This window comes from Vicugna pacos, chromosome 10 (genome assembly GCF_048564905.1).
Source record: "Vicugna pacos chromosome 10, VicPac4, whole genome shotgun sequence".
Classification (NCBI taxonomy): Eukaryota; Metazoa; Chordata; class Mammalia; order Artiodactyla; family Camelidae; genus Vicugna; species Vicugna pacos.
In genome coordinates this window covers 3,137,777-3,148,937 of record NC_132996.1, presented here as the reverse complement: position 1 = coordinate 3,148,937, position 11,161 = coordinate 3,137,777, and the positions used below count along the sequence as shown (strand labels likewise).

General features: G+C 38.2%; 1 protein-coding gene across 3 annotated transcripts; it reads right to left on the bottom strand.

The window, feature by feature from the left end:
- Positions 1-969: 969 nt before the first annotated feature.
- MSANTD4 (Myb/SANT DNA binding domain containing 4 with coiled-coils) lies at positions 970-11,069 on the bottom strand. 3 transcript variants are annotated; one of them, XM_015249746.3, is made up of 3 exons: positions 10,923-11,069; positions 3,387-3,995; positions 970-2,512 (listed from the first exon to the last, which is right to left on the bottom strand). In XM_015249746.3, exons 2-3 carry the CDS (start codon positions 3,846-3,848, stop codon positions 1,937-1,939), a joined length of 1,038 nt encoding a protein of 345 aa, XP_015105232.1. In that variant the 5' UTR covers positions 3,849-3,995; positions 10,923-11,069; the 3' UTR covers positions 970-1,936. The 3 variants fall into 3 exon arrangements, with proteins under 3 accessions (XP_015105232.1, XP_031531255.1, XP_006216575.1); XM_031675395.2 differs by having other exon boundaries at positions 10,978-11,066; XM_006216513.4 differs by lacking the exon at positions 10,923-11,069 and adding an exon at positions 10,656-10,780.
- Positions 11,070-11,161: the final 92 nt, after the last annotated feature.

The following is an 11,161-nucleotide window of genomic DNA, read 5'->3' as shown; positions in this document are numbered from 1 at the left end:
AAAAGCCTGGGTCAGTATTGGTGTATCATTTTTCAGGTATTTAATTAAATTGGTGAGGTTATCGTTTCCTTTCTTACAAAGGTAGAGCTAAAATGACTTAGCTCAAGGGTTGTTTTGAGGAACAAACAAAATAATGTATGAAAAACACATAGCACAATGCTTAACACAAATGTTAGGCCTCTTCTTCTGACTCACCATGATAAACCTCTCTTCCAGGCTTGATGAACCCCAACCATCAGAGCACTGAGCGTCACTTACAATGATAAATGTTGAGATAGTACAGGCAGATTTTATTTCTATAGTAGAAGTATTTATTTCAGGTATAGAAAAATAACACTATTTCAAAGTCAAGGTAACTAAACAGAAGTGTATTTTGCCGTTATATACCCAGACTCAAATATCACGTATGGTTTCAAGACATTCTTAAATTAACAAGGAACATTTGCAGAATCAAGGTAGTATCTGTCAAGAGAAGAGATGTATGAAGGCTACGTATCAGCCCTGGAAATGCGAAAATACAAAGTGATCTCGTGCCATGATTCTCAACTTCAGTGTGTATTAGAATCATCTAGATTATGGGAAAAGCACCTTCAGGGGACTGAAGGCAAATCACCAGATAAAGCCCCTGGTCTCAGAATAAACACCAAAGGGACTGAAGATACAAATTCTGTTGCTCAGGGAGGGGCAAAGACAAAATACACCATGATATATGAAATCAGCCTTTTACTCACTGTGTGACTTCCCTAAGCTTCAGATTCAGGAATAATAATAGATACAGCTCTCCACTTGCTCAGCAGATTAGATCAGATGGTGTGCAGTAAGTGCCTCCCTAATTCATAACACACAGCTAATATTATTATTTCATCACAATCATTACTATCAGATACAAAGGATTCTCCCCCCCCACCCCCACTCCCACTTCCAAGTAGCTATTATCTTATTTTAAAAATCAAATAACCACACATGGAGTTCAAACTCATCGACTACTGGTACCATTTTTTAATTAGTACCATTTGTACTAGCTTCAGCCAGTCACTTACATTAAGATTTCAGTACATGGTTGCAATGACAATTTTTGTATCTCAGCTAAGACAATGGATTCAAAGGAAGGGAAACAAAAGCTTAAAAACTGTGTTGCTTCTAATGCTCGGCAAGTGAACTGCTTTTCAAAGTGACCCGCTTTAGCCAAATCTCTGATGTTCCCTGTGTTGTTTTCTGAGTCCCAGGTTATTTATAGATGGAAACACGGGAATAAAATACCTATAATCTTCATCACTTCCTATATTCAACATACTACACAGTTATGTTTCATAGTTCATTTGGGGAGCCATTTAAGTAACTCCCACATAAATATCTAAGATTTTAATAAACTGTGAAACAAAGCTAGAGGTGCTCAGTCAGGCTAGGACAGGGTTTGACAATCTCAGTAATATTGGCATTGGGGTTGGATCACTCTTTCATGTGGGAGGCTGCCCCACGCTTTGCAGGATGTAGGCATCCCTGGCCTCCATCCACTACATGCCAGTAGCAACGTACCCCACTGCCCAGTTTTGACAAACAACAATGTCTCCAGGCATTGCCAAATGTCTTTTGGGGGGCCCAAATCACCCCTAGTTGAGAACTACAGGGCTAGAATTTTATATAGACATAATTGTAAACTCTGAGTACACAGATTATACAAGACTTTATGCAATTTTACTAATTTATAGAGTAGAGCTCAATAGTTGTTGCTATACTATGTATGCTAGGGCACATAGATTTTATGCAATATACTACTTAAGCATACAGTTACCCACAGATAACTATCTTCTTCCTATTGGAAACACTGAGATTAAACGGGAAAAAAAAAATCAATAATACAGCTAATCCTGCAACCATTTTTGTATTACCTAAACCTAGGGTTTCCAAACATTTGATAAACGGAGACCTCGATAAATTACTGCAAATGACCTTCCTTCTGAATTCGTAGTCTCTCTTTCTCTACTTGCAAGCGTTCCTTTTCAATCTGCAGCTTCTCTGATTCAAATTTCAAAAACTGCAGCCTATCCTTCTCCAGCTGCAAGCGTTCCCTCTCAAGTTTTAACTTCTCTGTTTCTATATCCTGTGGCTGGAGGATGGCCTTTTCCCCTTGACCCAGTTCGTTCTCCGGAGCCGGCTTCTCCGAGCTCACTATCTGTAACCGCAGCTTCTCCCTTTCGATCTGCAGCCGCTCCTTCTCCAGCTGGAGCCGCTCGTGCTCCATGTCCAAATGCCGCAGCCGCTCTTTCTCAATCTGAAGGCGCTCCTTCTCCACCTGCAGTCTTTCGGCCTCAATATCCAGCCGTCGTTTCTCTAACTCCAGTTTCTGTTTCTCTATGTTTACAAGCAGGTGGGGCTCATCGTACGCAGACCGGGATGGTGTTGAGTTCAGGGTGAAAAACTCATCGATGTGGGGGAAATCGGGAAGTTCGTTTTCCCTCCTGGAATCTGGTATAACTGATGACAACATTTCTTCCTCCTCCTCAATCTCAAACTAAAAGAAAAGAGAAAAGTCATTTTTAGTTTTCAGCATTTATTTCTACTTCACAGCTGTTAATTTGGCTGAACATTTCTTAAAAGTTTTCTGTATTGTTTTGAGTACACAAAAACCATTTACTTTGAATTCTGAAAAGGATTTCCTATGAATTACTTGATATCATTAATATATAATTAAGAGAAGTATACTTAAGTGAAAAGAGATTACTGATATTAAGATGGAAAAAACCAGAATGATTTTGTTATGTACTATTTTTAAGTTAGCTTGAAAATCTTGGAATTTAACTATTCTTGGTCTATAATAAACTGTGACATCAGAGATGAAGAAATAAAGAAGATGTGGTATATTTATACAATGGAATACTATTCAGCCATTAAAAATGACAACATAACACCAGCAACATGGATGTCCCTGGAGAATGTCATTCTAAGTGAAGTAAGCCAGAAAGAGAAAGAAAAATACCATATGAGATCGCTCATATGTGGAATCTAAAAAAAAAAAAGGAAAGGAAAGGAAAAGAAAAAGAAATACAAAACAGAAGCAGACTCATAGACATAGAATACAAACTTGTGGTTGCCAAGGGGGAAGGGACGGATGGGGAGTTCAAAATTTGCAGATACTGACAGGCATATGTAGAAGAGATAAACAAGATTATACTGTATGGCACAGGGAAATATATACAAGATCTTGTGGTAGCTCACAGCAAAAAAGAAAGTGGCAATGAAGATATGTATGCTCATATATAATTGAAAAATTGTGCTCTGTACACTGGAAATTGACACAACATGTTAGACTGACTATAACTCAATAAAATAAAATTAAAAATAAAGAAATGAAGAAATACAAAGATGGTTCATGGGATAATACTTACTTCAGGACTCTGGGGATCTCTTTCCTCCTCTTCCACTTTGACTTCAGTTAAGGATCCACCTGCATCCCGGAAATCTGCCATGTTTTGCCAATCAAAATTCGGATCATTTCGGAATCCAATCTTTTCATCTATCTCTTCAGTGAGGGAGTCATCTAAATCGGATGTGGGAAGGGGAAACCCCGAACCAACCAACTTAATGTTCGCCTTCATCCTCTTTCTCTTCATCAGTGCTCGCCAGTCAAGGTACCTTCTCTTCACCTCCGTTCCTGTTCTCTGTTCTCCTTCCCCTACAGCGTTCACACACTGTGCAATCTCCTCCCAAGCCATTCGCTTCATCACGTTAATTGTTGTATTGAGCTGCTTGGAAAAAATGACTTCTTTTCTTTTTGTAATTTCCTTCAGGAGAGTCTGAGTTTCTTGTACACTAAAATTACTTTTCCTTTTCCTTTTCAACTGCTTCATTTTTCTAACTTAAATGCAGTGAAAGAAGATGAGAAGAGAGTTTGAGGAAGGCTACAAAGGACAAAAATTAAGGCCAATCACTTGTTAGCACTTTATTCAAATCAGAGTCTTCTGTCCATCTGCTGGCACAGGCAGGCTGGATAACTCCTAAAGAGAAAGAAGTAAAAATCAATCGACCTGTGACTTCTGCAGTGTACTTCAACTCAATAAGCTATATTAATTAATTTTTTTTTTAAACTTTACACATGGCTCAAAACTGACCACATTTCTGTCCGCCAGCACTACCGCAGTGCAGGCTACCACATTCTCTCTCACCCGGGCTGCTGTAAAGGTTCCTGACTAATTGTCAGTATTTCCTCTTGGTCCACTTCCTACTTCTACTCTGCTCTCCCCAGTGCATCCTCTCCAACCACAGAGGCCTTCTTTCAGTCACCCATTCTTGTCAATCTCTCTCCCTACTCAGGGCCTTTGCACACACTGTTCCCTCCACCCAGGAAAATAGACAGCTCCCTGCCTGGCCTACTTAATTCCTCCCAGCTTTCAGTTTGCAGATTAGCAATCTGTTTCTTGGTGAAACATTTCCTGATGAGTCAAGTTACTTCTTTTCCTCATCCAAATGTTACACTTGTGCTAACATACAAATAAGAGTGTCTCTTTCCCACTTCACTAGAAGTTTCATGAGGACAGCAACAATTCTGCTCACCATCATTCCCCAGGCCCTAGCAGGGATTCTGGCACATGGCAGGCATGCCATAAACACTTTCTGAATGAATAAACGAGTCAACCTGCCAAAGTGACTGCTAGTTTGGCATGTTAAAAAGTGAACAAAAAAAAAATTTAGACTCTGTGCAATAATTTTAGAGGAACACTGGAAGGCTGAGCTACAAAATCAGTAAAATTCAGAAACAAATTTGAGGCAATATAATCTGACCAGAGAAATGACAACTACTTATATTTTACTACTTCTTAAATTAAAACCCATATTTACCCACTCCTGGGCATGCATCCAGAAGGATACCCTAATTCAAAAAGACACCTGCACCCCAATATTCATAGCAGCACTATTTACAATAGCCAAGACATGGAAACAGCCTAAATGTCCTTTGACAGATGACTGGATAAAGAAGTCATGGTATATTTATACACTGGAATACTATTCAGCCATAAAAATGACAACATAATGCCATTTGTGGCAACATGGATGTCCCTGGAAAATGTGATTCTAAGTGAAGTAAGCCAGAAAGAGAAAGAAAAATACCATGTGATAAAACTCATATATGGAATCTTAAAAAAAAAAGAAAGACAAATGAACTTAAATATAAAACAGAAACAGACTCACAGACATAGAATACAAACTTGTGGTTGCCTGGGAGGAGGAGGGTGGGAAGGGATAGACTCGGAGTTTGAGATTTGTAGATACTGACAGGTATATATAGAATAGATAAACAAGATTATACTGTATAGCACAGGAAATATATACAAGATCTTCTAGTAGCTCATGGTGAAAAACAATATGAAAATGAACATATGTATATTCATATAAGACTGAAGCATTGTGCTGTACACCAGAAATTGACACAAACAACATTGTAAACTGACTATAACTCAATTAAAAAAATGAAATAAAATAAATTTTAAAAACCCATATTTAGTTTAAACCTACACAGAAATCCTAAGCTTGGAATAAAAGTTCCTGAAACAATGAAAATATCGTAAGGATATGACAGAATGAAAGGGATAACATAAAAGTGGCAAGGATTTTTCCCAAACTAATTAGTTACAGAAAAAGATCACTAATTAAAATAAGAACAGTATTTTCCCAAATTCCTAAACGTCTTGGAGACTAATGAACGTTTTGTGGTTTACCACTGTAATACGGTCTCTCAGTGCTCACCGTAGCCTCCCTGACCTCAAACGAAACCCATCTGGACAAAAGCTTCTAACACCAAATGAAACAAGGTTGGATGGTGTATTGTTTCTAATGTTTCAAGGAACTACTGAAATCAAAACCTGGCTTTCTCCCTCCTCTGCCATTTACTCCTCTCCTGTGAGGACCTAGAAGGTGGAAGTCCACTTGCTTCAAAGGCAGTATCTTCAACGCGTAACATAAATACTGTTATATTTAAAAGGTAGAAGCATGGTAAAAATACAAATAGTCATCAATAGGGAATTGGATGAATAAACTATACTACAGCTGTGGAATGGAATACAGTGCCTCATTACAGTATATGAATGTGGCTTAGCACAACATTATCACTGTGTAAATGCTGGAGTTAATGCAAGCCAACAAAATCAGAAAAGGAATGTGTGCATGTGTCTGTGTGTGTGTGCACACTCACAGAAGCTCAGTTTTCAACTTAGGAGTATCTATACACAGAATATGCTTCGCTTTACAACAGGTTTTCTCTGTGTCTACCACCACTCTCCAGCTCCAGGGACCACATGTGGAGTCATTTGTCTCAGTCTTATAGCTGTTTGTTAGCTCCTTTATTTTATTTTACTTTGAAATGATTAACATTATGTTAGAAATATATTTATGAGAAATTTTTATTACAGAAAAGTACATTTTTAAAGCCTCATAAACCCAACACCCACAAATCTCTGTTGACTTTTAAAAAAAAAAGCAAAGTATACACATACGGTTAGAAAACCTAAATAAAGAAATAAAATGAAATGAAAATCTCTCTCCACCATCACTGTAACTAACCTTAGTAATTTCTGGAGATGCTTTCCAGAAAATAATATATGTTTATAATAGCTTATATGTATTTATGAACACATACTCTGTATCACACATATTACATGAATACATATGAATTCCATTCCCATACATTAATTTTAAAAGATGTGACTGTTGAAATTATTAAGATGTAAAATTATAAAAAGAAAAAGTGAAAGGAGAGTTGAAAGCAGAAAAATTAGATGACCATAAAGGCAACATATTATCATTCCAATAAATGGTCAATATAAAAATGATTTATGAGGGAGTTTCCATTCTTGTTTTTCTACTAAGTCTTTGAGTCCAATATGTATTTTACAGTTAGAGCACATCTCACTTTGCACTAAAGACATTTCAAGAACTCAATAGCATATATCAGTGCAACTCTACAGCACATAAAAATCACCAAGGGAGCTTTTAAGAAATACTTACAATCAGTCCCCATCTCTGACCAATTAAAATAATCTTTGGAATACAGCCAGGCATTGGAAGTTCAAAAAGCTTTCCAGCAAATCTTCAGCATTTTCAACACACCACACACACACACACACACACACACACACAGTTAACTATGTGAGGTGACAGACATGTTAATTATCTTGATCTCAGTCATCATTCAACAATGTATTATATGTATCAAGCCATCATATTGTACACTTTAAATATATACAATTATATTTGTCAATTATTTGTCAACAAAATTTTAAAAATCCTCTCCAGGTGATTCTCATTTGCAGCCAGGATTGAAAACAAGCAATCAGTGTGAAAAGTTTACTTGCTGAAATGTGCACAGAGGCCAAGGTGGGGAGCAAATGCTGTAGCTGCTAAGAAATTTCCCTTCAGAGATCATTAAGACCTTATCTGCCACAAAACTTACAACATAGACAAAGCTGGTCTCTTTTTGGGGAAATCTGCCCAGTAGAATGTTAGGTCAGATGGAACAAGAATATGGCTAATTGTAAGGACCAATTCACACTCCTATTTGTTGGAAACATATCAAAGGAATGCAAGCTAAATCAATTCAGGCTTCAGTAGAAATGGACTTCTCTCTTTAGAGAACCAAATATTCTTATAAATAGCGTATCTTGAGACATCTACCCATATCTTTATTAGAAAGAATTAGGATTGAACTAGGAGTATATATTGGAAATATCCATTAAGGTTGATGAACTAAGACACAATGCTTCATTCAACAGTTACACAGAGTGCTTAAAACCTTTCAAAGGCTTTGCATATACTTAGGAGGTAAATTCACTCTCCCTATGCCTCCTCTCTCTCTTACAAAACCTGAGTCCTACCTATGTATCTTCAAATCTGCCTTTTGACAGTTTTATCTGTCGCCTCCAATACCAGCCCCAATCATACTTACCCAACCCACCCTCTCCAATACATGTGTACTCATGGGCACACACAGCACCAACCATTCTGAAATTCCTCTAAATTCTAGATCAGTGCTATCCAACATAAATTTAATGAGAGTCACATACATAATTTTAAATCCTCTAGTAGCCACATTAAAAAAGTAAAGAGAAACAGGCAAAAATTAATTATTAATTTTATTTAACCTCATATACCAAAATATTATTATTTCAATATGTAATCAACATAAAAAGTAATGAAGACATTTTATACTTTTTTTCTACTAAGACTTCAAAATCCAGTGGGTGGTTTGGACTAGCCACACCTCAAGTGCTCAATAGCAATGTATGGCTATTGGCTACTTTATTGGACAGCCCAGTTCTAGCTTTCATAACCCCTACCCTTAGGACTACCATACCTGTATTCCTTTGGCCCATCCTCCCAACTCCCATGGTCTATGCTCTTATGTCTAGCCAGTGACTTCTCATCCTCAGCACCTTCACTGTCCCCATTAATCTAAAGCTAATGTCCTTGCTACAAGCTCCCATTATCAGGCTGTATTATAATCACTTACTTTACACTAGGAGTAATAAGGGATCAAAGATGCATATGTTTCTCCTATCAAGTAATTCATAATCTAGTAAAACTTATAAAACACATATACATTAAAAGCTTACATGAAAAATTATAAGAGACTGTAAACTGAAAGTTTTGAATACAGACTACCTAGACTTGTATGTTAATTCCACCACTTAGAAGCTCTGTGATCTTAAACAAATTACTTAACCTTCTAAATTTATTTCTTCATCTATAGATGGGAAAAATAATAGAGTAATACTCATGATGTTTTGAGGATTAAATGAGAATATGTGTAAGCACATGTGACTGTCCTTCATGATTGGATTACCGCATTCTGCTGATTCTTCTTTGTAGCTGACTTCATTCCTTTGATAACTATGTAAGTTTAAAAAGCTAAAGCTCTAATCTGTTCTTAGAAACAATGATCAGTACATATATGTACACTAAAAAATGTGCAGTACATGGTACATATGTATTTACATACAATATAATGTGTATGTGCAGTCAAACCATAATTCTACCTAATAAAACTGAAAAAGGGAAAAAAACAAAAAACATAGAATACAAAAGATAAAGTAAAAAAAAAAAGAAATAGGGAAAAAAAGATAATCCAATCAAGAAGTTTACAATACCTAACACATAGTAATCCCTCAAAAAATATCAGCTATTATCCATTTCCTGGTATAGTCTGAACACAGCACGTGAATATATCTTTACTGGATGGACAATGCAAATGTAGGAAAAATGCGAAAAAGCAGTACTAACAAAATACCCTGGGTGTTCAGGAGAAATCTTTGGTGGGATCAAGGAAGGTTGTGAGAAGGAATTAGCATTTGATTTGAGTCTTAAAAAAAAAAAAAAGACTTATTAGGGACTGTGATACAGGGCAGAAGAACCAGGAATCAAAGTTGGAAAACTAGGTTGGGGTCAAATACCAGCAAATCTTTAATGTTGGCTTGTAAGACCCTACTCTTTGCTAAAAAACTTCCTGCAAGAAGCAAATATATCTGTAATAATTCACATATTTTTGAAATTCAAGCAGTATATCTTTTATATGGAGGCAATATTATAATATACAAACTATAACATACAAAATATATACATAATAAAATAATAAACAATTGTACTTGTCAAGAGAATCCTAATTTAAACAGAAATCCATCCTCAGACTTGACTCCCAGTCAGTCATGGCTTAATTGTATCAAAAATCTTTCAATCTGATTAATTTAAGACAGCACCCAAATCGAAGCAACCTTGAGTTGAAATCTGTAACTATGCTTGCATGAACAGAAGCTAAGCTTTTCCAGGAATTGCTTTTTTCTTCTTCTCCTTTATATTTTGGTATTTATATAAGAGCTTGGGTTTTCATCATCCACTACCCAATAATTAACTAAAGTATTTACTGAGCTCTTACTATATGCAAGGCACATATTTTTGGTGCTGAGGATAAAGTATGAAAAAATGCCATTTTAGATGGCAAATACGATCCCTTGTATATTCGCTATCTTCTCTATCTTTACAGAATGGAATTCAGTATTTGCAACCTCTAAAAATTCATAGTTCTTCCATGCCCAATCACAGAGGACGGCCATTTTCCAGAAATCTCATCTCACAGTCATTCTTTACTGGCTGGAAATAGGTATGGTAAGTGGTTCACTTACGTAATCCTTGTGAAGATGACGTACCACCAATAGCGTTTTATACCTGGGCAATTTTTTTCAAGGACTAGCACTTGAGACTGAAGTTACTAAATACTGCATAAGACAGAATTATGAGGTCTGAGGAAAATCAAACAGTAAATTCTGGGTCCAAAATAAAATTTTTTTAGGTAAACTTATTATAGGCTGCTCAAGAAGAAAAACATCACAAAATCTACAGACTTCCCCCAACCCAATCCCCTTTGAAGTGTGCTCCCCACCTCCCACCAACCCCGCAGCCTACGCTCCACACCATGTTCTTAGAGGAAAGAGAGTATTTCTCTGCCGAATGGGGTGCTCTACTCTATAACGTGTGCCAGGTAAATGGCTAAAGTTTACTTAAGAGTGGCCTGTTACCACAATAAAGCACCTCTCACTCCCCACCTTCTCCTCTGGGGCCGCCCTGTACAAGCCCCTAGGGAGAATCCTGGCAGGGAGTTAAGGGGCGCGCACCTGCCTCGGCCACAGCGCAATGGCTGCACTTGGTGGGACGTGGGGCATGCTGGAAGAGTCCCCTCCCCGCAAATGAGAGTCCCAGCTGTGCGCCCAGACACTTCTGCAGCCTTGTTTCGGAGGCTTGGGCCCTCCCTACCCTCCCGGGTCAGGCGGCAGCTGCGACTGGTATTTCTCCTGGGCGTCGCAGTCCGCTGCGCTGCAGAGCCGGGTCCAAAGCCGGCATCGGGGCGACAGCGACCTGACGCTGCCCCCGCTGGTACCCACCGTCCGCGGAGCCGCCGCTCCCCTGGGAGCCTCCTCCGGGGCGCTACCCGCTCACCTGCGACCCTGGCGGCACCTCCCCACTGTCGGGGCGGGGGTGGGGTGGCAAAAAAGATGCTTCATTAATTCCCCGCCCACTAACTTCGCCCGCCCCCCTGCCGCTAAGCCATTGGCTGGCGTAGCTGCTGCTCGTTTAATGAGGCTCGTCCATTGGTCCGGAGAGTACTGCCATTCTGGCTGAG

Excerpts from the sequence above, each read along its gene's own strand:
- MSANTD4 (XM_015249746.3), bottom strand. The coding sequence starts at position 3,848 with ATGAAGCAGTTGAAAAGGAAAAGGAAAAGTAATTTTAGTGTACAAGAA. Across the intron at positions 2,513-3,386 it reads GAGATCCCCAGAGTCCTGAA|TTTGAGATTGAGGAGGAGGA; the intron begins GTAAGTATTATC and ends CTTTTCTTTTAG.